The sequence below is a fragment of the Bubalus bubalis genome, chromosome 23, assembly GCF_019923935.1.
Source record: "Bubalus bubalis isolate 160015118507 breed Murrah chromosome 23, NDDB_SH_1, whole genome shotgun sequence".
Lineage (NCBI taxonomy): Eukaryota > Metazoa > Chordata > Mammalia > Artiodactyla > Bovidae > Bubalus > Bubalus bubalis.
Window position 1 is genome coordinate 25,893,892 of NC_059179.1, and position 26,285 is coordinate 25,920,176.

Below are 26,285 nucleotides of genomic sequence, written 5' to 3' on the forward strand. Positions count from 1 at the left end.
GAATTGTAAAGGTGTCAAGGTCCTCTGTAATGATTTGACCAAGCAGAGTCATGGGCCAGTGGATAAGAACTCCTCTCTTCCTGCATCAGAAGGGCAATTCTGAGCTTCATCCTGAGTCTTTATAGAGTGCACAGTAGAACAGCCCCAGTGGCTTATAGTAAGGACCTTGGCATGGCTTTCTCTCCCTCCTTGTCTCCTGCTTTCTAGTTCTACCCCTCCTGTTCCCTAGGAAACTTTCTGAAAAACAAATAAAACCCAAACAATCTCCACAAAAGCCTTTGTATCAGGCTCTAATTTTGGGGGGAACCCAACTCAGGACCACTTGGAAAGACTCTCTTTGAATCCCTGCTATGCATCTAGGTCGCAAAGAGTCGGACATGACTGAGCGTCTGAACTGAACTATCCATCTAGGATTGCAGATCAGGTGGATGATACAAGACAAATAGAAAGAATCACCCTCATTCCTGTATAAAATGTCTCAATCCAAACACCCATTCCCATCTCTTCTAACTGTTCAGGGACCTGGAATTATTGCTAATTCATCTGTTCCCTCTAACTGTAGCTTATTCATTCCTTTTTCTGATTTTTCCATCAGCATTTAAATATTTTAAAGTATCTACCATCCTTCAATTAAAACAAAACAGAACAAGGCTTTTTTGAACTCTGTACTCCTTTCTATAAATGACCCATCTTTCATTCACAACCAGATTTCTTGAGCTCAGTCTACATTCATTACGCCTTTTTCTCATTTTCTTTTTTTTAAAACCCACTTGAGTCTGACTTCTGCATCTGCCACTTCATTGAAATTACCTTTGCCAAGTTCATCAAAGGTAGTTTGGAATGGAATCTGGACAACACCCCTCAATAATGACATTGGTGGACTCATCTGCAGCTTTTTAATCTGACTACTCCTTCCTCCTCGAAGCAGCCTCTCTCATTTGCCTTTTTGATAATGTGCAGCACATCTCTTCCCCATACCCCTTCAGTCTCTTCTCCCTTTCCTACACAGGTGCCTCTTCCTTTGCCCACCTTTTAAGTCTGGTCTTTTCTCAGGGCCCACACTAGGTTCCTTCTCTCTGCTCACTTCTTCCCTGTGATCATTCCCTCCCATCTATTCCTATAACAGAGCATCAATTACCAACCAGATGTTGATGATTCCCCAGTGTCTCCTGCTGAGACAGAGTGGCTCTGGGGAGGGTTTCTTTATTTTCAGGATGCCCATCAATCTTTTTGGCATGGCGATCTCTTCACTCTATTCAAAGCTTTGTTGTGCCTGTCTCTAATAAGTGAATCCAGTTTGCTTCTTCCCAGGAGATCTGCTGAGGCTTCATGGAAGTTATTAAATACAGTGCTGGTTGCTTGCTAGGCCAAAATAGCAAGGAGTGTTTTTCCTTAATCTCAGAGAATTGTTCTGTGATTAGCTATGTATTAAAACCTAAGTATTTGCCTTTTTAGTAGTACATGGATGGGATATGTCTGGTTTAGGGGCGTCATTTTTTTTTTTTTTTCATTTTATGTATTACCTCTGAGTAATTGGTAATAGCTGCATAGAAAACTGTGTTACTGTGATTCTGTAGGAAAGACTGATTTTGTTAATTAACAGTATCTCCGTGGGCATGAGAGGGAGGGTGGTGACGTGTCTGCTGGGCAGTGCATCTTACAGGGAGAGTGGCAGTCGGTGTCTTGCTATCCAGGAGCCTCACGTGGGTGCATGCAACCTGTGTGTTCTGGTCTGGAAGGTTGGTACACTGTCCAGGGCTACAAGCACTTCTAAATTCAGCTCAAAGGAATGAGATCAGCTCCACAACTTTCAAATCTCTTCTGCTATTTGGAAATCTGCAAGTTGCTATTTCCAAAGCAGTGGTTCTTCAGAATGATTTCCCACCGAGCCACCGCACCATTTTTTACCCACCAAGCAGAAAATTAGAAGAACTGTTCTCTTTGTTGGAAAAAGACCTCATGTTTATTTAGTGCCAAGTTCCTACCTGGTATGTGTGCATTTTATTTTACTTTATTCTACTTTATCTTCATAAGATCTCAGTATGGTGCAGAGCATCATCTTTATTTTGCAAAGGAGGAAACTGAATTTCAGGAAATTTTAGAGTCTCACTCTTTGTTGTATAGCTTAATAAATGGTAGAGTGAGGAGGATCTGACTTCAGGGCTGCCTGGGTTCATAAAGGGTGGCAAAACCAAACCAGGATCCTCTCATTCATGTCTCCAATCTGAAGATCTTCACATTAGCCCTGAGTATGCTGGTATTCTCAGTAACTTTTCTGGATGACTGTAAAGGTGAAATAGGCAGATGCTGCCCCTGTCTTGGTAGATAGCAGTGGCAGGAAAACTTCATTCCCCTCCTAGTTCAGTGGCCTGTTTGTCAGGATCTGTTTCAATTTTGCTTCAGATCAGAAAATTTCTGCATCATTAACCAAAGAAAGGCTTAATGGAATTCAGTACAAGGTAATCATGCCTGCATCTCTGAGAGTTGTCCCTCAGATACACTTAGAGGATTATTCAAATACTCATCACTGGGGTGCCAAGGGGGTGAGTGACAACATGGTTAATCATCATTGCCATCCCCAGCTCCACTCTTCTCCAGCCTTCCCCACTTGCCTTGCACCTCTGATGTTTGAGCCAATCTCCATGATATATTTCAGGAAACTGTGTCTCTTGTATTCCATTCCAGGGTGCAGAAGAACTGTGGAGTCATGACCCAATCAGGTCTCCCTGTTACCCTGCCCCTTCAAGTTCCTGCAGGTCTCTACCACACACTCTGCTAAGCCCAGCTCCCAGGAGGATCCCTGTTCTGGGGCCTTCTATTAAAGATAATTGCACTGTTGTAAAAACAGCAGTGTTGATAATGAAGGTAGTTGGACTGTTGACTGAGAAGCAGACTATTAAGTCCAGTTCTCTCCCCATTACCATTCTAACTAGAATATATATTTCAGAGGTTCAGCGTTTAAAAATTTTAATCGCTCTTTGTTTAACTCCATTGCTAGCTAATGGGGTAAACAGACATTTTGGATTTCTGCAAGTAGCTTTTAAGACTCAGATTCTGAAAATCCTCAGGGTCAGCCAGAATAAGATCTTCTTGAAGTTTTATAGTAGTGGAGCCAGTGGGTAAGCAATCAGCTTGATTTGATTGAATGCGTACTATGTACCCAAGGCTGTATGAGACTGAAGTGTTGTTTGGTAGATCCATTCATTCATTTTCATTCAACAGTCATTCACTGAGCACTTACGATGCTCCTATTACTGTGCTTAATGAAAGGGGTATAATGGTAGACAAGACTGACCAAGTGGCTGTCTTCAGTTTTGTTAGTTTAGATGAAGCAGTAGGACTGGATGGCCTGACAGTCTCCATGAGCGATGCTCAAAGCAGCTAAGGTATGTAAGGCTCCTTCCCAGAGAGAGAAAGACCCATGGGGCATGATATGATCAGAGGCATTTCCTAGAGAATGCAAGGCTCAAGCCAGTTCCCAAAGAAGGAAATTGATTTGAGGAGTCCATCTTCAGGACCAGCCAGTGCTCGAAAGAAAAGAAACGTTTGATGGCAGGAGACAGTGTCCGTGGTATGGAGTAGGCGGCTGGGGAAGGGGTGGCAAGTACTCCTGCCTTTAAGTCTGGTCTCACCATAACTCATTCTGTGACCTTGGGCCATTATTTTTCCTCCCTGGAACTCAGTTGCCTTATCACAAAATGGTAAGATGGCATCCACGTAGAGCTTTCAGACTTTTTGTTGTTGCTGTTCTTAACAGTGGGAACCACTTTTCAGGCAACAATGTTCAAGGAATTCCAATGTGTAAAACAGATGCAGGTGGAATGGATCCTGTTCTAAGCGAGTGAAGAGTTATATCAGCTCTCTCATCCACCCAGCCTCCTCTTCACCTTTTTACAGACACTCTCAAAGTATCTCTGTAGAATTCTAGAATGCCATAGAATCCAGTTTGGAAGGCAGTGGACTGTATGATATAACTCCAGAAATTCCCTCCTCTTATAAAATTCCACAAGACTGCTCACTCTACCAGGCGGTCCATGGATTCAGACACAGAGAAGGGACTACTATTTGGAAGTATTTCCCAACTCATTTCTCCAGCGTCAGAAAAAAAAATTTAAAAATTGGGATGCAGCTAATTCCTCAACAGAGTTGCTGAATCATTCTTCCTGTCTTTCCTTTCACATCATTCACTGAGGGCTCAGTGTGGAGATAGTGCAGCAGATCAAAAATTAAACAGCAGAAAAACCCAAAAGTTCCTGCCATGGGAGGGTTTGTACTTAGTGGGACAGAGGGAGATAATACATAAGCAAAACAATAAAGAAGAAAAATAATTGCAAATGTGAGAAATCTGGGCAGAAATAGGCATAACTGTAAGAGCCAATAATAGCAAGGAGGGGACTTCATTCTTTTTTTGATTCTATCAGTCCCTCAACATGTTTTTCTGCAATTACTACTACTCACAAAGCACGGGGCCCCACTGTGGAGATGTTGTAGTGAACACAAGACTGACCCTAGTCTTATGGGAGCTTACGATTTAGATGGATTCTCATCTCTGATAGTCATTAGGAGGCAAAAATAAAATAATGTAAAAGTATAAATTAAGAAAAACTGTGTATGTGTGTGCTTGTGCGTGTGTATAAACCATTCCCTGATTTTGCTTTTGAGGCTGGGACATGTCAAGTGGTTTCATGATAGGCGGATTCATGCATCCTCATTCTTCCCCCTTCCTAAACTGGGAGTCAGAAGGTCTGAACAGAAATCAATTCCTGCAATTTATTTTTAACTTCTTTCTCCTTAGCCAGGATTGATTTTTGTCTTTGTGATCAATGGCAGAGAGAATAGCTCCATGGCCTGAGCAGCTGTTCAAGCAGTCAGTCTGGTCGACCCCACATCTATTGAACGGAACTTCAGAAGCTGATTATGAAAGTAATAGGATGAAGATGTTTAAAGGATGGGCCTGATTACCCCTGCCTTCCTGGAGAAAAATGCCTTCAGGTGGGGGGTGGGTAAGGCAGCGGGACATCCTGTTATTCCCAGTGGGTAAAACCTATCAGGGTGAAGCTGGAAAGAGGGGAGGCCTTGGGGATCAGCTTCTTGTTTGCCAACCTGACTCTCTCCCTCCCTTCCTTTTAAGCTCTTTCCTTTTCTTTCTTCTCCTATTTCATCCTTACTACATCAACTCTGTTAGATTCAGAACTGCAAGCAAAACATCTGTTGGAAAAAAAAAAGGAAATTGATTGGTTCTTCTCTCACTGTGTTTCTTGGGCTTTAAAATTGTCTGATTCTTTACTCTCCATTCTCTCCTCTTCCTCCCTTGTTTTCTTCTAATCCAGCTTGTGTGTAATGGGAGCATGAAATTAGACACTTACCCTCTCTCCCTCTAGCCTTGGAAACCTCTCGAGGCTGGGCTAGATTGCTTCCACTTTCTTCTATGAAAAATGTTTTTGGAAGGCATGTGTACCTTGTGATTCTGTGTGGTGGTAATTCCAGTGAATGCAATCAGAATGGAGAGGGAGCCATACCCAAGGCCTTCTGTCTGGCTCTCCAGAATAAACGCCTGCAGTTTTACTGCCTGCCCCAGGTGGCAACTGCTTCCAGACTCCAGTGTGGAGAAATCATCCCAGGGCTCTTAGTACGTTGTGTTTATTATCTCAGGGCGCTGTGTAATTGCTTCTTAGGTGTTTGTGGGGGCAGGCAGGGAAGGTGTAGAATCCGTGACTTTCTTACTTCCTCTGAAATATCTGAGATGAGTCCTGTGAAGCAGACTGAACGTACCTCTTCTATGTAAGCATTTTTTCTCTTAAGATTTGTCTTCGCCCTTCCTCCACAAGTTTTATCTCTTATCTAATTTTCTCTCGTATTGAATAATCTATAGTTCTTTGAGAAACAATAGTATATAAAGAATCAGCTACCATTTCTTGAGAGGCTAGTATGAGCTAGGAATATTGTTAATGAATTTAATTGCTATGACATTGTATTTGGAGAGACCTGCTCTTAATTCCATTTCACAGAAGAGGCACAGAGCAGTTAAGTCATTTTCCCAAGATCACACAGCCAGCAAAGAGTGGAACAGAGGTTTGACCTAGGCAGACTGACACCAGAGCCTTCTTTCTCAATCTCTGCTCTTGTTCTGCTGTTCAAATAAGAGTCACGACGTAAACTTCCTTGTTTGCCTGAAGTAAATTGGGTCAAGAACTATGTAAGGGGGCATGAGCAGGGGTGGAAAGCTTAACACAGAGTAGATGCTTAAAACAGGTTTGTGGCGTCATTGAATGATGACAACAAAAATAAACTGGGATGATCCAGAAGGATGGGGTGGGGAGGGAGGTGGCGGGGGCGGTTCAGGATGGGGAACACATGTACACTCATGACCAATTCAAGTCAATGTATGGCAAAACAAATACAATATTGTAAAGTAAAATAAATTAATTAATTAAATTAAAAAAAATAAACTGACAGCAGGGGGCAAGGGTGGGGAAGGGACAGTGAGGGAGTTAGATCACATGTCCACACTGCTGTATTTAAAATAGATTACCAGCAGGGTGCCCCTGTATTTCACAGGGAACTCTGCTCAATGTTATGTGACAACCTGCATGGGAGGGAGCTTGGGGGAGAATGGCTATACACGTACATGTATGGCTGAGTCCCTTTGCTGTCCACCTGAAACTGTCATAACTTTATTAATTGGCTATATGCCAAAATAAAATAAAAGGTTAAAAAGAAAGAAACTGACAGCATAGGATCTTCAGTTCAGTTCAGTTCAGTCGCTCAGTCATGTCCGACTCTTTGCGACCCCATGAATTGCAGCACGCTAGGCCTCCCTGTCCATCACCATCTCCCGGAGTTCACTCAAACTCATGTCCATCAAGTCGGTGATGCCATCAGCCATCTCATCCCCTGTTGTACCCTTCTCCTCCTGCCCCCAATCCCTCCCAGCATCAGAGTCTTTTCCAATGAGTCAACTCTTCGCATGAGGTGGCCAAAGTACTGGAGTTTCAGCTTTAGCATCTTTCCTTCCAAAGAACACCTAGGGCTGATCTCCTTTAGAATGGACTGGTTGGATCTCCTCTTAGGAGATGGAAATTGAAGAAAACATTCATGCTGAAGAAACCAGGACCAGGAAGTGAAATGAGGTGCACAGAGATGTGACATTTTTGAGCCTCTGCTTTTTGTCAGGTGTGTGTTGGGCCTATATTTTGAGTTTTTTATCTGCTTTGAGGTGAAACTGAGGTGTGGGGCAGTTAAGTGCTTTTTCCTAAAGAATCCTAATTGCTGATGGGCTGGGGGAAGTTTGGCATCCATGTCTGAGCTTCTGCTCTGATGTTTTTCATAAATTTTTATAACAAAGAACTAAGTCAGTAACCCCAAAAGATGCAGAAAGATAAAATCCCTGATAACCCAGCTGTAACTCTTGGATGTTTCCTTGAAGTGAAATCACATTCCTGACGTGAACCACCTCTGCAGAGATAAACAAATAAAATTTTAATGAGATTATTGAGCAGTATAGTATAGACTTTTTATTGAAAGTGTCAAGTAAAAATGAAGCAGAGTGTTTATGTCCGATATTGAATGGCAAAAACCCTTAATAAAACCTACACACACCCACTGTTTCTTGCCCTTCTTCCAAAGTGCCTCTTGTGGAACCGGTCAAGCACCATTGAACCACTCACGTGGATCTCCTGTCCTGCTGCCTCTCCAGCTCTTCTGGCCAGGTCCACCCCATCTTTACTCTCCCCATCTCACTTTGGTGTGTAGGTCAGTTCAGCTGTAACCTGGTTTCTCTAATTTTCTGTCCCCATGTCCATCTCCTCATTCGGCAAAGATGTCCTTCAATGTGAGAATCCCCTCTCCTCCTAAGGCAGTGAGAGTGTAAATAACACTTAGACGGTAAAGAATCAGCCTGCAATGAGGAGACCAGGGTTTGATCTCTAAGTGGGAAAAATCCTCTGGAGAAAGGAATGGCTGCACCCTCCAGTATGTTTGCCTGGAGAATTCCTTGGACAGAGGAGACTGGTGGGCTACAGTCCATGGTGTTGCAAAGAGTCAGACATAACTGAGCAACTAACACTTCTACTTTTCATACACTTATTGGTGTGTATGTACACACATGCAATGGCACCCCACTCCAGTACTCTTGCCTGGAAAATCCCATGGACGGAGGAGCCTGGTGGGCTGCAGTCCATGGGGTCGCTAAGAGTTGGACACGACTGAGCGACTTCACTTTACTTTTCACTTTCGTGCATTGGAGAAGGAAATGGCAACCCACTCCAGTGGTCTTGCCTGGAGAATCTCAGGGACGGAGGAGCCTGGTGGGCTGCCATCTATGGGGTCACACAGAGTCGGACACGACTGAAGCGACTTAGCAGTAGCAGCACACACATGCACACCACACTGTGGAGGGTGATACAGAAGGCTTATGCCTACCTCTCTGGAGTCAGGCAGGTATGAGCTGCAATCCAAGCTCAGCCCTCTACCAGCTGTGTCACTCTTCTATCTCCATGTATTAGGCATGTTATCTATAAAATGATAAAGGATGAGCATGGACTCCACAGTGTCCAGCATTGATTTATTTTAATTCTAGAAGGATCATGAGGATAAGTTGAGTAAACTGGTGTGGTTCTGGGGTAGGGGTGTTGTAACCATGCGTTCCAGGAAACAAATTCATTCAGAGGGACAATGCAGATAGTGGAGTGCAGGCCCAAGGCAGAGTCTTCTCTTAGCCAAGGACACCGACCAGTTTTTGTGAAAACCTTATATACTCTAAGTATACATGCTCAAACACACTTCCCCAGATTCTCTGAAACTAGTCTAAACAAAGGAAAAGAAAGATATAATCAAAGTTAACCCATGATTCGTATGCCTTAAGCCTAGGTAGTTAACAGTGGACAATTATCAATAGGCCTGTGGTCATACCCCAATAAGCATAATAGAATTTATGATTCTATTTGGTTACACAGATAATTAGGGTATTTTTTAGGCAATGGAGAGTCTAGGTACAAGCCCTGGGGCTATCCCATCCGGGGGTCTGATATTCTAGTTTGTATGTTGTTTCCATAGATACAGGGCACATAGCTCAAAGTCCACAGTCCAGCCCAAGATGGAGTCCTGCTTCTAAGATGGAACCTGTTTTGTCTGTTTCCTCCTTCAGGGGTTTCTCTGTTTTAAAGTTCTTAGCTTTTGCTCTGCTCAGAGTACCATGGCATTGGCATTCATTCTGCATTGCCGTTGGTACATCTTACATGTTTGGCTTATTTTTACAAAGAAATGGTGAACTCCATGAGGTCACAGCCCATGACTCCTGTGACATCTAACACAGCCTGGGCACAAAAGTGCTGAATAAGTAAATACGTGGATTGATTGATCAATGTAACACGTAGTAGAATTGGGGCTGATATCCCTAATGAGATGTCTGAATGTGATTAATGTTCGAGGAATGATGTGAATTTGGCCAGACCTTTAATTAATCTGTGGTTTCGGCAGCAGATAGGGAAAAACATCTTGTAATCTGCTTCTTCATGTCCCACAGGAAAGCACTCTTTCTTATGGCCCCTGGTTTTCCATGTTGTGGTGTTGCCAACCACTCAAAGGAGTATTTGATGTAAAATCATGACCCATTTGTAGAAATCCATGCAATTATCTCCACTTTGTGTTTTTCTAATCTTGATTTAGTGAACACAGAATGACGCAGCCTAGCAACATGAAAAGAGCCTCGGGCTTCAAGTCAGAAGTTCAGAGGTTGGCTGTGAGCCTTACCTTTTAGTAGCAAGGTGACCTAGTGGGGCCTGTCTGGGTCTCAGGGCCCCTGAATTCTAACATGGGGATGTATTGATAATTAGACCTCCCTGGCATGCTTGTGCTCCGGTCAAATGAGATTCAGTCCAGTGATGAAAACGAATGGTACAAAGCAAAATGCTCTACAAATATGAGTCGTGACATAGGTGCCAGGTACCAAGAGGCAGTCAAATGGGAACAGGACATATTGTCTCCCCTCAAAGATGATACAAGAGACCCTCTTCTAGTAATTTCCTCAGCAGCTGATAAGTGCAACAAGAGAGCTACAGAGAGCCCTGAGAATCAGAAAAGAAAGGCTGCATTCCAGCTGGGAAATCCAGATGGAGGACGATTCTTTAAGGAGGTAGCTTTTGATGTAAGCCAGTGTGGATTTCCTTAATGCTGGTATTTCTAAGGATCTGGGTCAGGATGAATCCCTTCAGGAAATTGGTCCTAAACTAGCTATTCTTTGGAGAGGCTCTGCAGTAGACTCGTTCAGGGTTGCACAGGGTAGTGGACATTGTCAAAATTTAAAGACCCAAGTCCAAATCCAGGCTTTGCTGCTTTGAAGCTGAGTGACCTTATGCATATCATTAACTTTATCAGTAAAGTGAGGCTGTACAGTATCTCTCCACCAAGGTTGCTGTGCATGAGGGCAGACAGTGCATAACAAGAGGTGAGCACCAAGTCTGACTTTTCAACAATGATGCTTCTGCTAGTGGAGGACAGGACTAGAATGACATAGACAGTACAATGGGGAAGCTCCAAGAAATAGCAGTTGGCATTTTACAAGTATTCATGGCTCTCTTGGGGAAGTGGCAATGTTTCCTGAAGAAAACAGGTTGACAGATGGTTTAAATCTATCCACTGCTGTCCCCAAATTCACTCATGAGGGATGCAAATCCCATGTTGGAGAAGTTTGGCTGTTCTATCTAGCAGCCCATGTATCTCAAAGTCTGCCTAGAAATCCCATATCTCAAAGACACATCCCTGCTTCTCTAGAAAATTAATGGCTTTGTTTGCCTTGCCCTATTAAGTTCTTTAAAATACTGTGAACATATCAATAAAATTAGTCATTCTCTAAGAAACTATGTGCACCTGCCATTTATTCCATGTGGCTGAAGACACGTCTGTTCTATAGCTCTGCCTGTCCATTTCTTGCTTCTCGTCTCATATTCCATACTGCTGCTAACCTTTCAGTCTGCAGATGACTGTAACCCCACAGGGTATATGTAGCTTCTGCCCCAGTGGCAAATGTTCATGCCCTACACAATCTATAGACTGGGCATGTCTGGATCATCAGCTTGGGTTCTGTGCTAATGCTGCCATGAAAGCTGTAGACTGAGTGGTTTATGAAAAACAGAAGTTTATTTCTCACAAGTCTGGAGCTGGAAAGTCCAAGATTAAGGCGCTGACAGATTTGGTGTCTGTTCATAGATGGTCAACTTGTTCCTGTGTCCTCGTGTGTAGTATGAGAGTGCTCTCTGGGGTTTCTCTGGTAAGAGCACTAGTCTCCTCATGGGGGCTCCACCCCCATGACCTAATCATCTCCCAAAGGCCACACCTCCAAATACCATCACAATGGGGATAAGGTTTCAACATATGAATTACAGAGGGATACAAAAACTCAGTTTATAGCAATTTGTCAGTGAAAATACTTTTAAAATCTTTAGGTTCCTGGATACATAAACAGGTCAATCATTACATCCTATTCATTGTATTCATAGACTAATTTACAGATAACATGAAAACATTTTACTATCTTATCTCATTTACTTTCTGTAAGAGAAGAGTAACTATTATTTCCATTTTATAGACAAATAACCTTGAAACTCCAACAGACTATTTACTATGCCTAAAATTGCATGTCTGATACATGCATGCCTGATACATGATGGAGTTGAAACTAGAATCACTAATATTACAGATACTGGTACCTTTTACCTTTCTTCCTCCTCCTCTCCCACTCTTTTGTTTTAATTTTCTGAAATTCTGGAATGTTATATAAAAGACAGAGGCTAGTGTCTGGATTGGGAATATTTTAGCCAATCAATTAACCTTATAGTATCTACCAGTATAAAGGAACTAGCCTATGTAATATCTCAAAGAGAAAAACTTTTATATAAGTATAAGAAGACTGTATAAGCTTGACTCCTTGCAATATCTTTTCAAGCCCTTTCTCAGTCTATCTTTCATGAAACCATACTACACTCACAGTGTACAAGGAACATTTGTGAAAACAGAAGTCGGGCTCTTTTGATAGTAAGTTGTAATATTTGTCTTTAAGGTTTCCCTAAGTAGTGTTTCCTTTTTCTGTGAAGCTCTGGCATCCTGATTTAGAACACTCAATGTAGACTGACTGAGTTTTAGCTTTTTTTTTTTTTTAACTATTACTATATTAACTGGGAGTATTCAAATGCTCCCAAATTTTGTACTCCAGGATAACAATTCAAATCCATATCAATTTGTTTTATTGCTGCACTAACCATCTTTGCCTTTTCATCCACCAACAAAACTAGGAGAGAAAAAGCAATGAACTTCGATTTTTATGGGTAAAGTGAACATCCCAAGAACTTCTTTCACTCTTTTTAAATCATAAAGGCTAGAACATGAAGATAAGATTTGTAACCAGTCTTGGTCAAATATCTGGCACAAAGCACATTGGGTTGGCAGTCTCTATAAATGAATCTTCTCCACAAAGTCATCCTTGCTTATGGCAAGAAGAATTTCAGTCTTCCATCACTGGTTGGTTTTGACCAGGAAGCCCATTTGGCTGCCTCAGCACTTCCTGAAGTCCCCCGTTTGCATGTCAATTGTCACCATGGTCAGTCACCATAAACCCTCCAATATATTAGACCGATACAGGCATCTATGCCTCTATTTCAGCAGGGACAGGTAATATGCATCGAGTACTTAGCATGTGCCAGGTTTAAGGTTAAATTCTTTACATGCCATGGTGGATTCAATCATCATGATAAAATATCAGAAAGTTCCAGAAAAACATCTATTTCTGCTTTATTGACTACACCAAAGCCTTTGTGTGGATTATTCCAACAAACGGTGGAAAATTCTTCAAGAGATGGTGATACCAGACTACCTGGCCTGCCTCCTGAGAAATCTGTATGCAGGTCAGGAAGCAACAGTTAGAACAGGACATGGAACAACAGACTGGTTCCAAATTGGGAAAAGGAGTACATCAAGGCTATATATTGTCACCCTGTTTATTTAACTTACATGCAGAGTACATCATGTGAAATGCTGGGCTGGATGAAGCACAAACTGGAATCAAGATTGCTGGGAGAAATATCAATAACCTCAGATATGCAGATGATATCACCCTTATGGCAGAAAGCGAAGAAGAACTAAAGAGCCTCTTGATGAAAGTGAAAGAGGAGAGTGAAAAAGTTGGCTTAAAGCTCAACATTCAGAAAACTAAGATCATGGCATCTGGTCCCATTACTTCATGGCAAATAGATGGGGGAAACAGTGGAAACAGTGACAGACTGTTTTTTGGGGCTCTAAAATCACTGCAGATGGTGACTGTAGCCATGAAATTAAAAGATGCTTGCTCCCTGGAAGAAAATTTATGACCAACATAGACAGCATATTTGGAGAAGGCACTGGCACCCCACTCCAGTACTCTTGTCTGGAAAATCCCATGGATGGAGGAGCCTGGAAGGCTGCAGTCCATGGGGTCGCTGAGAGTCGGACATGACTGAGCGACTTCATTTTCACTTTTCACTTTCATGCATTGGAGAAGGAAATGGCAACCTACTCCAGTGTTCTTACCTGGAGAATCCCAGGGACAGGGGAGCCTGGTGGGCTGCCATCTATGGGGTCGCACAGAGTCGGACACAACTGAAGTGACTTATCAGCCCCAGACAGCATATTGAAAAGCAGAGACATTACTTTGCCAACAAAGGTCTGTCTAGTCAAAGCTATGGTTTTTTCGGTAGTCATGTATGGATGTGAGAGTTGGACTATAAGGAAAGCTGAGTGCCAAAGAATTGATACTTTTGAACTGTGGTGTTGGAGAAGACCCTTGAGAGTCCCTTGGTCTGCAAGATGAGCAAACCAGTCAACCCTGAAGGAAATCAGTCCTTAATATTCATTGGAAGGACGATGATGAAGCTGAAACTTCAATACTTTGGCCACCTGATGCAAAGAACTGACTCATTGGAAAAGACCCTGATCCTGGGGAAGATTGATGGCAGGAGGAAAAGGGGACGACAGATGATAAGATGGTTGGATGGCGTCACTGACTCAATGGACATGAGTTTGAATAAGCTCTGGGAGTTGGTGATGGACAGGGAAGGCTGGTGTGCTGCAGTCCATGGCATTGCAAAGAGTCAGACACGACTGAGTGACTGAAATGAACTCAACATTAATATCTCCATTTTCTAGAAGAAGAAATTAGGAACGTTAAATTACCTGTTCAAGGTCACCAAACTAGCATATGACAGAAGCAGGATTCAAACACATGTCTGAGATCCCAGCTGATGTACTATAATGCTTAACAATCAGAAGAGTTTTCCTTGAAAATAGATAATTGGAAACTTATCAAGTCTAACCCCTTCATTGTATTTGAAAAACAATCTCAGAGAACTAGGCCTCCTGATTCTTATTATAGTGTTGTGTGTGGTCTAGACATGGTCTTTGTAACATGCTTTTCTAAATCGCCCCCTGTTCTGCACCTTGCTAGCATCCCCCATAGCTGGTGAAGGCTCCAAGAAGTCTCTTGGCAGGGCTGGTGACTGGGCACTTGATTTGTCAGTAGTTTTTTGGCCAGTTGTGTGGTGGACATGCCTTTCCTCCAACACTGCCACTCTGCATGCACGTGTGCACGCACACTCAAACACAGAGCAATACTGGCTTCACATCAGCTGTCTTATCCCAAATCTATTCTTGATGAAGCTATTTTTGGGGGCTACGTTAGGGCCCCCATAAAAAATTTTTATGGGAAAATCTGTTTCAAAAATGTTCAGCCTCAGCAGGAGTGTTGTTAGGCATTAGACCCACTCCTTCTAGAAACAGGCAGATAAAACTGCATATTTCATTAGTAGACCAGAGCCTCCAGGACATAAAACAAGCAAACACCAGTTTGACAAACATTAAATTCAACATCAAACAGTCTAGTAGGGGAGATGGCTTGCTGATAGGTGTCTTGTTCCAAATGCCGTACCCAATTCTGGTTCAGACACACAGTGCAGTGCCTTAGCAGAAAGCTTTCAGAAATGAGCTCAAGATGACAGAGGTGATGTAACCTACCATGTAGAAGCTCCCAGGCCAGCCTGACACATATAGCCACATCCTAATGAGACAAGTGGCTATTTATTGACTCTTGTGACCTGGTAGTCAGAAGCCTGTTTCTTTGTTCTTGAAGAAGAACTATGATCTTTAATGGAATTATGTAGGAGGAGAAGAAGAGAAAGGTCTAACAACGTCAAAATGTATTTTAAGTAATCTGAATAGAATTAATGAGCAAAGAAATTGGAAAAGTTAATTGTGCATCTTAACAACTCAACTGTCCCCTTTCATTTTTTAAGAAGGAGGAAATAATGCAAAGGCTGCAAGAGAAATAAGTAATGTATGCCCATAAAGGTAGTCATTCCTCTTGTCTTAGATTCTTCACATCATCCTGGACCTAGCAAAGTCCTCTAGCTGGAAAAACTTCTAAATGTCAATTCCTATGAAGGTGACGGCTCTTGTATAAGCTGAATCTATTTCCATTATCCCTCTGTTCCAATAGCAACACCATTGACTCCTATGCAACAATAGAATCTTGATTTCTCAGGGATAGGGAACTGACACGAAAGATCTACCTTGTTGGTGGGTATCTTACCTGGGAAATTGGGAGTTGAGTGACCAGGATTCATTCTTTTCCATGGAGAGGTATGGAAACCCACATAGTCTGAGGGACCAGAATAAGCTTTACAGTCACATAAACTTGGGTTCAAATTCCAGTTCCAGCATTTACTAGTTGTGTGTCTTTGAGCGTATTGTAGAAGTTCCCTATGCCTCAGTTTCTCACCTGATTATAAATCGGAAAGCTGGTTCATACAGAACAGTGCCTGGCATATAATAAATGCTCAAAAAATTTAGCAATACTTTTACCTTGTAAGGATACTAATAATGGTTTTAACAATAACAGTAATAGTAATATTTATTGTGGATATTGAATAGTAAAATGAATCTGGAGCACTCATCGCATGATAGGTATTTGGATGTGTTAGTTTCTACTTCTCTTCTCAGAAGCCATATGTCCACTTATGAATTCTAGAGACATTACAAGTTTTCTTCTCTCTGTGACAGAAAAAGGTTCAATATGACTCAAGGCCTTCTGGTTCCAATTTTGAGGGGCAGATTTCTCTCTCTCCTCCAAGACAAGTCATCATCCAGAAGCAAGGAGAAATGGAAAAAATAAAGGATATGTCGGTTTAGACTTGGTTACAGACGCATGGGAACAAGTCAGAAGAGACAGATGTGTTTAATGGCCAATGCATTTGTCCAAAGGAATCATTTTCACTGGCCAGGAGCCCAATTAAACCTGTAAAATGGAAATCCAGAAAATCAGATTAACGAGCCAGTCATTAATGAGGAAAAGACCCAGCTAATTCTGTGTTTAGCATGACAGATGGGCCCAGAGCAAATAATTGGATGACATTCATCAAATGTAAAATAAAAGGTGTCACTGAAAGGGAAAGTGGTAATAATCTCTGGGATTTACAGTGCCAGCAAATTTGCTTGTAAGGAAGAGAAAAGTTCATCAAAATAGATTAATAGTTGCTAAACTTTATTCCTTCCTTGTGTGATTGCCAGAGAACCACACAAATAATAGCGGAGAGGCAGCGAATGCACTAGGCTAGTATCACTCAGTGCTGGGAGGACTCTGCTCCCCGGGGAGGAGCTAGGACTCCTGTGTGGAGGTGAGTCCCTGGGACCAGCAGGCACTGGGCAGGGATGGCGGCTGCTTCTGTAGCCACCGTTCGTTAGCCACTAAACAACAGAGAAAATCGAATCTGAAGGCTCTCCAGTTAAGTGAATGAATCACATTTCATTGTTCAGTTAGTTAAGTACTGACCTCCTGCCCTATGCCTGACATTTTTGGGGATGTGTTCATTCCTGGTTATATGTTCAAGCATAGGCTGGAATTGTACATGGCTGGGTCATCTTGTTCATCTTGACAGCCACCCTTCCTCTCTCACTGCACACATTTCTAACTCCCTTGATTGAGTACCACTAAATATTTGATTCTTGGCATATTTATTTTCAGGCCCAAATATTTTATCTTCTTCCTACAGACTTTTGCTTCTTAGATAAAAGCAACCTGTTATCTAATGCCTACTTTACGTTGGGCATTGTATTGGGCTTTTTCATATAAATTGTCTTAGGGAAGTATTAGCTGTACTTTATGGGTGGGGAAACTGAAGACCAGAGATAAGTAATGATTTGTTTTGGTAAAAGTTATGAATTAGCTGTAAATTATAGCTATAAATCATCTGAAGTAGTTTTATGATTTTTTTGCCATTGGACATACAGGGTTCACAGGAAAACTTTGGCTCCTGGGTGTTGGAACTTGGCAGAGTTTAGGGAGACTGGGGTAAATGGTCCTCAAGTTCTCTCCATTTCCAGAGTGAGTGAAATGAGGGTTAGACTGAGATCAGCAGGGTGACTCTTAGGTAAGAAGTGTTTCCCAAGGAGCTCCTGCTTGTCGGTGGGACACTTTGGACTCTTGGGAAGGAGTGAGGAGCGTGACGGAGAAGGCAATGGCACCCCACTCCAGTACTCTTGCCTGGAAAATCCCATGGATGGAGGAGCCTGGAAGGCTGCAGTCCATGGGATCGCTGAGGGTCGGATACGACTGAGCGATTTCACTTTCACTTTTCACTTTCATGCACTGGAGAAGGAAATGGCAACCCACTCCAGTGTTCTTGCCTGGAGAATCCCAGGGATGGGGGAGCCTGGTCGGCTGCCATCTATGGGGTCACACAGAATTGGACACGACTGAAGTGACTTAGCAGCTTAGCAGCAGGGTCAATGAAGGGCTGTATGTTGTTGGACAAATTAGTGACCTTTTAGCCTCTATTTCCTGACCTATAGAGGCTATATCCTCTATGGGTCAGGAATATATAATATAATGTGTGTGTGTATATGTATATATGTAAATGAAGTATGATTTAGAAACTGCTTATTGTAGCATCTTCCATGTTATAAGTTTTCACTGCATGGTAATCACTGCTCTGCTTGTTTTTATTAACTCACCACTTCTTTTCTAAGAAGGCATCATTTTTAAGATGTAGCATCAATGCCATGACAGATTTTCTGGGAATGTAAACATATACACACATGTCAGTTAGAGCAATTTAAAAGAACATGTTTTAAAGACATTGGAATCAAGGAAATGTAGTGCTGGAAGTACAATACAACTGGTGACATGAATAAGATGAAGAGAGGATTTGTCAGTCACAGGAGGAGGAGAGCAGGCTTAGAGCCAAACTTCACTAGGTTCATACTTGTCTTGGGCAAGTCATTCCATAGACTCGGAAGGGTTGTCCGTGGGGTTAAACTATTAATAGATAATTTATATAAGGGCTACGTGCAGTTCTGGAGCATGGAAGATGAACCCAATTGATGACAATTTTATCATTATTTTTATCATCATGCATCCACTGATTGCCTGCCATGAGACCAGCATTATTTAGGAATTAAGAAGTTATAACCTTATAATAAGACATGGAGGGATCACTATAGGTATATGTACACCACAGGAGTAAATGTTGAAAGTGCTGTAGAAATGGAAATAACAAAATTCAGGAACTAAGAGGAGGGAGAAGTTAGAATGGTGCTGTCCACACCAAGGCCCGTGAACTCCTGGGCCTTACATGAGGTATGAAGCCTCAGGTTGGATCCTGCAGAACAGCCAGTGGCATGACTGGGACAGAGGGAGGGCTGCAGGAGCCCCTGGATGTCTCTGGGGGGTGCTGTGATGTCAGAGGCAGCAGATAGCCTCTGCGCTCCTTGGGCTTTGTGCAGCCGTTTAATACTTTATTCCATGGTATTTCTGAAGTGTAGTTCCATCTTTATGATATACTTAAGTGCAGACTCTCCCGGGTGGTATGTGTGTGTGTGTGTGTGTGTGTGTGTGAGAGAGAGAGAGAGAGAGAGAGAGAGAGAGAGAGAGAAAGAGAGAGAGTCTATGCTTGAAGAGGGCTATAACAGGCACAGCTGGCCTGAGTTCCAGAGTCAGTGGGACTGAACACACACTCAAGGGGACGACTTTGCTTTCCTTCAAGCCTCGGTGATTTGGAAACCCCACCAGCCTTGCTCTGTGCTACTGATGAGAAGTCTGGCAGTTGCTGTCATCCTGTTCCCTATGGAGGTGACTGACTGGGTCTCCTGGGGAAAGGCGTTTTTAGTTGCTGAGTTCTGGCCGGCGTTAGTGCTGGGATTTGCCTCTTCTGATGCTGGGCTCATTCACTAAAAGTGAGGATGGTGAGGTTCAGGATGTCTTGTAGAGAACTGATTTTTAAGCATTTGATAGAGGATTATTCTGGGGTTTAAAAGCTTTATCACTGGGCAAATGGTCTTCTTGTGGGGGTGATAAAAATGATTTAGAACCATATGAGGTGGTGGTAGTATAACACTGTGAATATGCTGAATGTCACTGAATTGTACACTGTAAAATGGTTAATTTTCTCTTATATGAATTTCACCTTGGTTAAAAAAAACAACAACAAAATTTTATCATCACTAAGCACAAAATTCAGGAAAGAAGCTGCATCTGAGAGTGAGGCCGGGTTCAAGATAGATGAGGAGCAGAGAGGCACAGAGCTGTATGTCAGTTGGCATTAAAGTTCTGCTTCTGTGCTGCTCCAAGTGTGGTCCCCAGACCAGCAGCATCAACATCATCTGGAAACTTATTAGAAAAAGCAACTCTTGGACCCCACCCAGACTGATTGAATCAGAGTCTCCATGGGTGGGGCCCAGCAGTCTGAGTTTTAACAAGCTTTCCAGGTGATTCTGGTGCATCCCGAAATTTCAAAACTACTGATCTGCTTCTTGGGTTTTGCAGGTATGTTTGCATGTGTTGGTTTTACAATTAAAAGTAAAACCAAATTAAAGAAGCAAATAAATAGCAAATTAAAGAAGCAAATAATTGCCAGGATTAATGGTGACTGTGTTTAGAACCAAGGGTTACATTTTAACCAGATTCTATGCAATTGAGATTTATTTTAAAAAGAAAAAAAAAAGTTCTCTGCAACTCATTGATCTTAATCTGTCAACATCCCACCTCTAAGCTGACATAGAACAACATAGATTTCGAACAGATATCTTACCCAGAAAAAAAAAAAATAAAGGTCTTGGAATACAAGACAAGAGTGATTCTAGTTAGAAAATAGAGATGTGAGGACAGCAATGACCATCAGGCAGAAAGCTGGTCTCCCCTGTTGGTTTCCAGCCTAAGTCTTTGCACCAGGTTTTTTTTTCACAGCTCTGCCCTCACACTGACTCGAACATCTGCTCTCCCTGGCAGCTTGTGGTGCCTGCTTTGTGGGCTTCCAATCTGCAGAGGTTAAGGAGGAGCCACAGGAGATGCCATGCCTCAGGGTGAGGAGCGATGGGTGGCTTTCACTAGAAATGTAACAACCTCCCACTCTCAGCAGCCGCTATGGATGGGCACCAGGGTTGGACCAGATTTGGGGGACTGGCCTGTCTCCAGCAAGTGCTGGGGTCTTAGTGAGCACAGAGCCTGTGCTCCCAGTAATTGCCTCCTCAGCACAGAAGTCTGGTTGCTATTGTCTCCCTGCTATTTTCTCTGAACAGGCTATGTTGTCTTCTCCTGTGAATATTAATCTCCCCTGAGTTAGGGTAATTGGACCAAGAGCAGCCATCTGCAGAGCTATGCAATTTGGCAGGCTTTCCAGCAAGTGCAAGCCAGAGGACCATTTCTTGCTGTGGTTTCTGGGTTCCTCTAAGAAGCCATCTTTCCTCTAGTGAGGTTTCAGACCTTGATGTCACCAGTCATGAACTAGTAGAACTGAGATTCAGGCTTCGGATTTCTGATTTTCAAATCCAGAGTTCTTTCTTTGACTTTTGATGCCTTTAATTAACTTGCATATGGAAAGAATCAATAAGTATCTGTTCAGTGCATGGATTTGTAAAAATAAAGGGAAATTGTGCTCAAATGGGAAGTGAAATTAATTGCAAAGTAACAAGAGCTTTGAGCAATAGTAATTATCCAGATTCAGAAAAATACTTTCTTTGATAATCATGTCATCATTGCAATAGATTAAAAACTGTTAAGAAAAGAATAGAATATGTAGATCATAAGTATAGCCCATATCAATAGCTTCTCTGTTTTCTGTTGAAAATATTTATTGTGTATGAATTCAGAGCATAGTGACCAAGTAGAGAGTCCCTGCTCCCCCAGATATCACCAGCCATGGGGAAAGACTGCTGGAATTGCTCATTTATTGTCTAAGTGCTGTGACATGGGAGTAACTTAGGGTGCCGTGGGGTTGGAGGATCAAAGGCAGCAGGGAATATTCCCTTAAAGGTTGTCACAAACCTACCGTGGTTTTTGATGGAGAGGCTACTACTTTCCACCTTGCACTGGATCTGTAGCCCCATCTGACCTTTCTGTGTTTCCTTATGATCCAGGTAACAACTGGTGGAAGAGCCAGCTACTACGTGTCCTACCGGAGAGAGGCCTTCGCTCAGATAAAGCTGCCCAAGTACTCACTGCCCAAGGTATTCATCACCTGCTGCCCTGGGTCCTGCCAGACAAAGCAGCAGGGAAATTCTGTCTTGTTGGGCTGCGGAAGGTTTGATCCCTTTCTGGGAGACAGCAGGCATTCAGCCTGACTTACCACTGGGGGTTTGGCCTCTGCTCAAATGGCAACCCACTCCAGTGTTTTTGCCTGGAGTATCCCAGGCAAGAGACAGGGGAGCCTGCTGGGCTGCCATCTATGGGGTCGCACAGAGTCGGACATGACTGAAGCGACTTAGCAGCAGCAGTAGCAGCAGCAGCATGTCAGTGAATCTGGGTTCTGTGTTCCCCTCCCAGCAGGATACCCAGGCAAGAGTTTTGATTTCCTATGACTCAAATATACAGTATAACCTTGTGTCGTTTCCCAGGACTGGTAGTGAAAGGAACACTAGCTTTGAAATCTCTTCTGTGGGTCCCTATCTTTCACAAGAGCCTTATTGATGAATAGAAGGCCAGACTCAGAATGGCCTAGGTAGAAACTTTATATGCACACACACATATATGTGTGTGTGTGTCTGTGTGTCAGAGAGAAAGAGAGAGACTGTAGCTGATGGGTACATCAGAGAGAGTGTGTAGCTGATGGGTACATTCTGCAACTGTGATCCTATACAATGGTCCTATAAAGTCAATTACAGATGTTACAGAAAATGAGAAATTAATGCCCATGGCCCCTGGGGCTGCATACAGTTATATATATGTAAGGTGCACAGGTGAGTCCCACGTCTTTCATGCTTCTCTCTACATTTTAATGCTAAATATAAATGCACTGCTTGTACTTCCACTCCCTTCTGCCACAATGAGTAATTAAAAAGGAATAATTTACTATAATGTTAATATTGAATCATGGCATTTTAACTCCTGTTTTGGAAAATCACAACACTTATTCTGTGGGCCTCATCCCTTGTAAACAGTGGCTCCTTGGAGGAGATGGATCTTAGAACCTCAGTGTGAACATGGGCAGGCCTTAATTGCATTAAAGCCTCAGTTGCATTATTGAGGCTGCAAAGAAGCCAAGTCTCAGATTGGACATATATCAAATGTAAAGTTACAAAGACTTAGATCTCCAAGCTGGTGCTAGGAAGCATATCATGAAAAGTGAAATGAGTACAGAGGCAGATGGGATTATGAGATAAGAAGGTAGATAACCATCTACCCCTAGTTGCTTTTATCCATTCATTTATTCATATAATCATGCACATATTCATTCATTTTTTCCTTTCTTTATTCACCTATTGATCTTGTCTTTCTTCCATTTAGGTTTTTACTCAGTGCCATGCATTGAGCTAAGCTTTGTGGTTAGAGTGGTAAATAAGACACAGACATTCCCTACCTTCATAAAGCTTGTATTCTGGTAGAGATGGTAAACAAGCAATTGTGGGTATGAGAGGTGTTCTAGGCACAGAAGTTCAAGGTCCACTGTGACATGATAGTTGAAGCTCACCAAATATGGGTAGTGAGGGCTAGTTTTCTAAAGAAAGTGATACTTAAGATGATTCAAGGAAGATGAGGAGTTAACCTTGAAAATAAGTGTTTAGGAAACTGGTAGAAAATACATACACTGGCCCTATTTTAAGAGAAGGCTTCCCAGGTGGTGCTAAAGGTAAAGAGCCTACCTGCCAGTGCAGGAGATGTAAGAGATACAGGTTCAATCCCTGGTTCGAGAAGATCCCTTGGAGGAGGAAATGGCAACCCACTCCAGTATTCTTCCCTGGAGAATCCCATGAACAGAGGAGCCTGGTGGGCTACAGTTCATAGGGTTAAAAGAGTCAGACACAACTGAAGTGACTTAGCATGCACACATGTGTGCACATGTTTAACAAACTAGAAGGCCATGTTAAGGGACAGGGTTGCATAGAAGAGATGGAGATGTTGGCAAGGATCATAGTAAGTAGCCCCAGGGGCCACAGGCATTAATCTCTCACTTTCTGTAATGTCTTTGTGATTGACTTTATAGGACCATTTTATAGGATCATGGTTGTAGGATGTACCCATCAGCTATTCTAAACCCAAGCAGGAAAGAGGTATGCTTCTTGCAGAACATGAAGAAGAGGAAGTTCATGCTCATGAGAATGACCTTTAGCAGCAATCTGGTGATTTCCATGTATTGGCCCAGGAAAAGAGTTTCAGGAACTTTCTAAACCACATTCTCCATGTAGCACCTATTTTGTTTCTTTATGTATGCCTATTTTATGTATTTTTAACCTTCTCAGGAAAACAAACAGTTTGCTCCCCTGGGCAGTATGTCTGCAGGTGGGAACAAATGAAGCCTGGCATCGATCACAACCCTAGAACACTCCATTAGTGATTAGCAGCCCCATGGCAATTTACTGCGATGGACTACCATCCATGCGGCTCCTTTGATAGAACTTCATCCAGAACAGCTTCTCATTAATATGAGGGCTGCTGTGAAAATGGCTGGATGGTTATTGATCCCCTTTATTAGTCGGCCTTGACCCGGATTTTTGTAACCTCGGACTAGGATGTGAGGACAGAGTGGGCGGAAGGAGATTGGTTCTTTCCATTGTTTAAAAATTGAAATGGCTTTTAAACAAGTTGTTGCCATTCCACATAGTGCCACAGCTGCTGCTGGGCATCTTGGTTAAACACAAAGACACAGAAAAGCTCCCTGTCATCATTGCTCTCACACTTCTACTCCCAGTCTGTTCAGAATATGCTCTCCTGGGGCACTCCTTGGCTTTGGAGTGTTTTGCAGGGAAGGAAATGAAGGCCATTAATAATGAGCAGCATTACTAGGGGCAGCAACCTTGTGCTGAGTCCTCCATAACCCAGCCCCTGGGCATCGAGTTGGCGCTCTCAAGCCACTGTCATGAAAAGCACGCACCAGCAGAGGGCTTGGAGCCAGATGAAGGGAGCCCTGGCAGCCTCGGGAAAAGACAATGGAGCTCATGAAGAGGATGAACAGAAACCAGGACTTTCTGCCACCTGCTCATCTATGAGCCCATGTCTTCTAATCTGTGAAATGGGTATCATAATACCACGTGGCAAAGTTGTAAGGATGCAGCAAATGACTTGTTTTTAGTAAAGCATAATGTGCTGGGCAAGTCTAAGCAACACTTGTGATCAGGGGAAATACTACTAATGCTCTTAACATGCCAGTTGAGTTCCTGATAGGGTCATATCCCAGACTTCCCTTGCTTTCAAAGCTGCTTGCCTCACTGGACCGCTCTGAGTCTCATAGACCTCCACTTGTCTCTTAGATTCTGGACTTATTCTTGACTTCCTATTGTAACAGTCATTTCTGCAAGAGAAAAAATTGTTTTTTGCTGGTTTATTTTTACGTGGAACTCAGTTCATTGATGACAATGTTGAACTTGACTTGAGCTCCAGATTCCTGGAAAACAGCAACATTTAGGAAATCCTCCTACCTTTTTGTGTTCCTGAACATGGTTTACTGCAAACCCCCCACCCCTGCCTTCTCTTAAATGTTCCTTGTGTTTACCTTTGGCAAAACCAGATTCCTGTCCTTTTTCTCGTAAATGATTAGCTGAACCATTTGTCCCCACTGACCAATCTGGATAAAATGCTTGTTAATTCAACTGGACCAAACTTAAGTCTGACTTTTCTTCTGAGAATCACCTGACCTTAAGGAAAACAATTTCCTACCTATTCACCTCACTCCCCACAGCGCATTCCAGCCTTACTTTACTTCTCCCCAAACAAGTGATTCTTTTCTGCCCTCACTCTGGGGGTGCTTGCAGGTCTTTTGATCAGAGTGCTTTCCCTATTACAATAGTGTTTTCAAATAAAATCTCTCCTTACCTGAGTCTAGGTTTGTTTCTGACAGTAGAAACCCCACTTTTTTTTTTTTCTGGTTTCCTTTCCTGGATCCTGTTCCCTTGCCGTCCTTAAAATGTTGATGTTCCTGAGTTCTGCTTGCATAAATCCCACAGTTAATCCCACTTTGAATAATGTAAGAGGAGGGGGGAAATAAGCTTCAGATACTTTATTATAATCATAGTGATGTTAACCTTTTCCTTAATTTCCTTAGGAATGTTTTCCTTAATGTTTGCATCTCCCCAAATGCTGATTTCGCCTTCCTTGCTCTGTCACAGCCTTACTTCCTAAAGAGTCATCTGTAGTTCTAACCTCTTTTCTCACTTTCATTCACTCTTGAACTTGCTGCTAGTTTTCCTCAGCTCTCCCACATCCATCTCTCCACTATTCCACTAAAAATCTGTTAGCCATTGTTACTGCCTACATGCCAAATCCAACCAGACATCTCCATATCTTTATCTTTTTTTGTTTTTTTAAACCTCTCTGGAGCATCTGACACTGGTGGGAGAAAAATTAATACTTGGTGTGTAGATTCCCTTTGGCAGTGTTCCCCGCCCCCCACCCCCCGATTTCCTTTCCTGGATCCCCTTCCCTTGCTATCCTTAAAATGTTGATGTTCCTAAGTTCTCCTTGCTTCCTTCATGGTTCCTGAGTGACCTCATTCCTTCTCTTCATACTGATGAGTTCTATATCCACAGCTCCTATGCGCATCTGTGCATTAAATTCTGAACTGCATTGTTAACTGCCGTTTAGATGGACATCCCCTTCAGTTCAGTTCAGTTCAGTCACTCAGTTGTGTCCGACTCTCTGCGACCCCATGAATTGCAGCACGCCAGGCCTCCCTGTCCATCACCAACTCCCGGAGTTCACTCAAACTCACGTCCATTGAGTCGGTGATGCTGTCGAGCCATCTCATCCTCTGTTGTCCCCTTCTCCTCCTGCCCCCAATCCC

The 26,285-nt window shown here is 42.7% G+C and overlaps 1 protein-coding gene across 2 annotated transcripts in view; it reads left to right on the forward strand.

Moving 5' to 3' along the window:
- The window catches only part of SORCS3 (sortilin related VPS10 domain containing receptor 3), a 637,309-nt gene that overhangs the window by 486,008 nt on the left and 125,016 nt on the right, over positions 1-26,285 (forward strand). For both annotated transcript variants that reach the window (XM_025274418.2, XM_025274419.2), the window contains exon 8: positions 21,430-21,519. In XM_025274418.2, the coding sequence (XP_025130203.2) occupies positions 21,430-21,519 (90 nt within the window). The remainder of the gene's footprint in view (positions 1-21,429; positions 21,520-26,285) is intronic.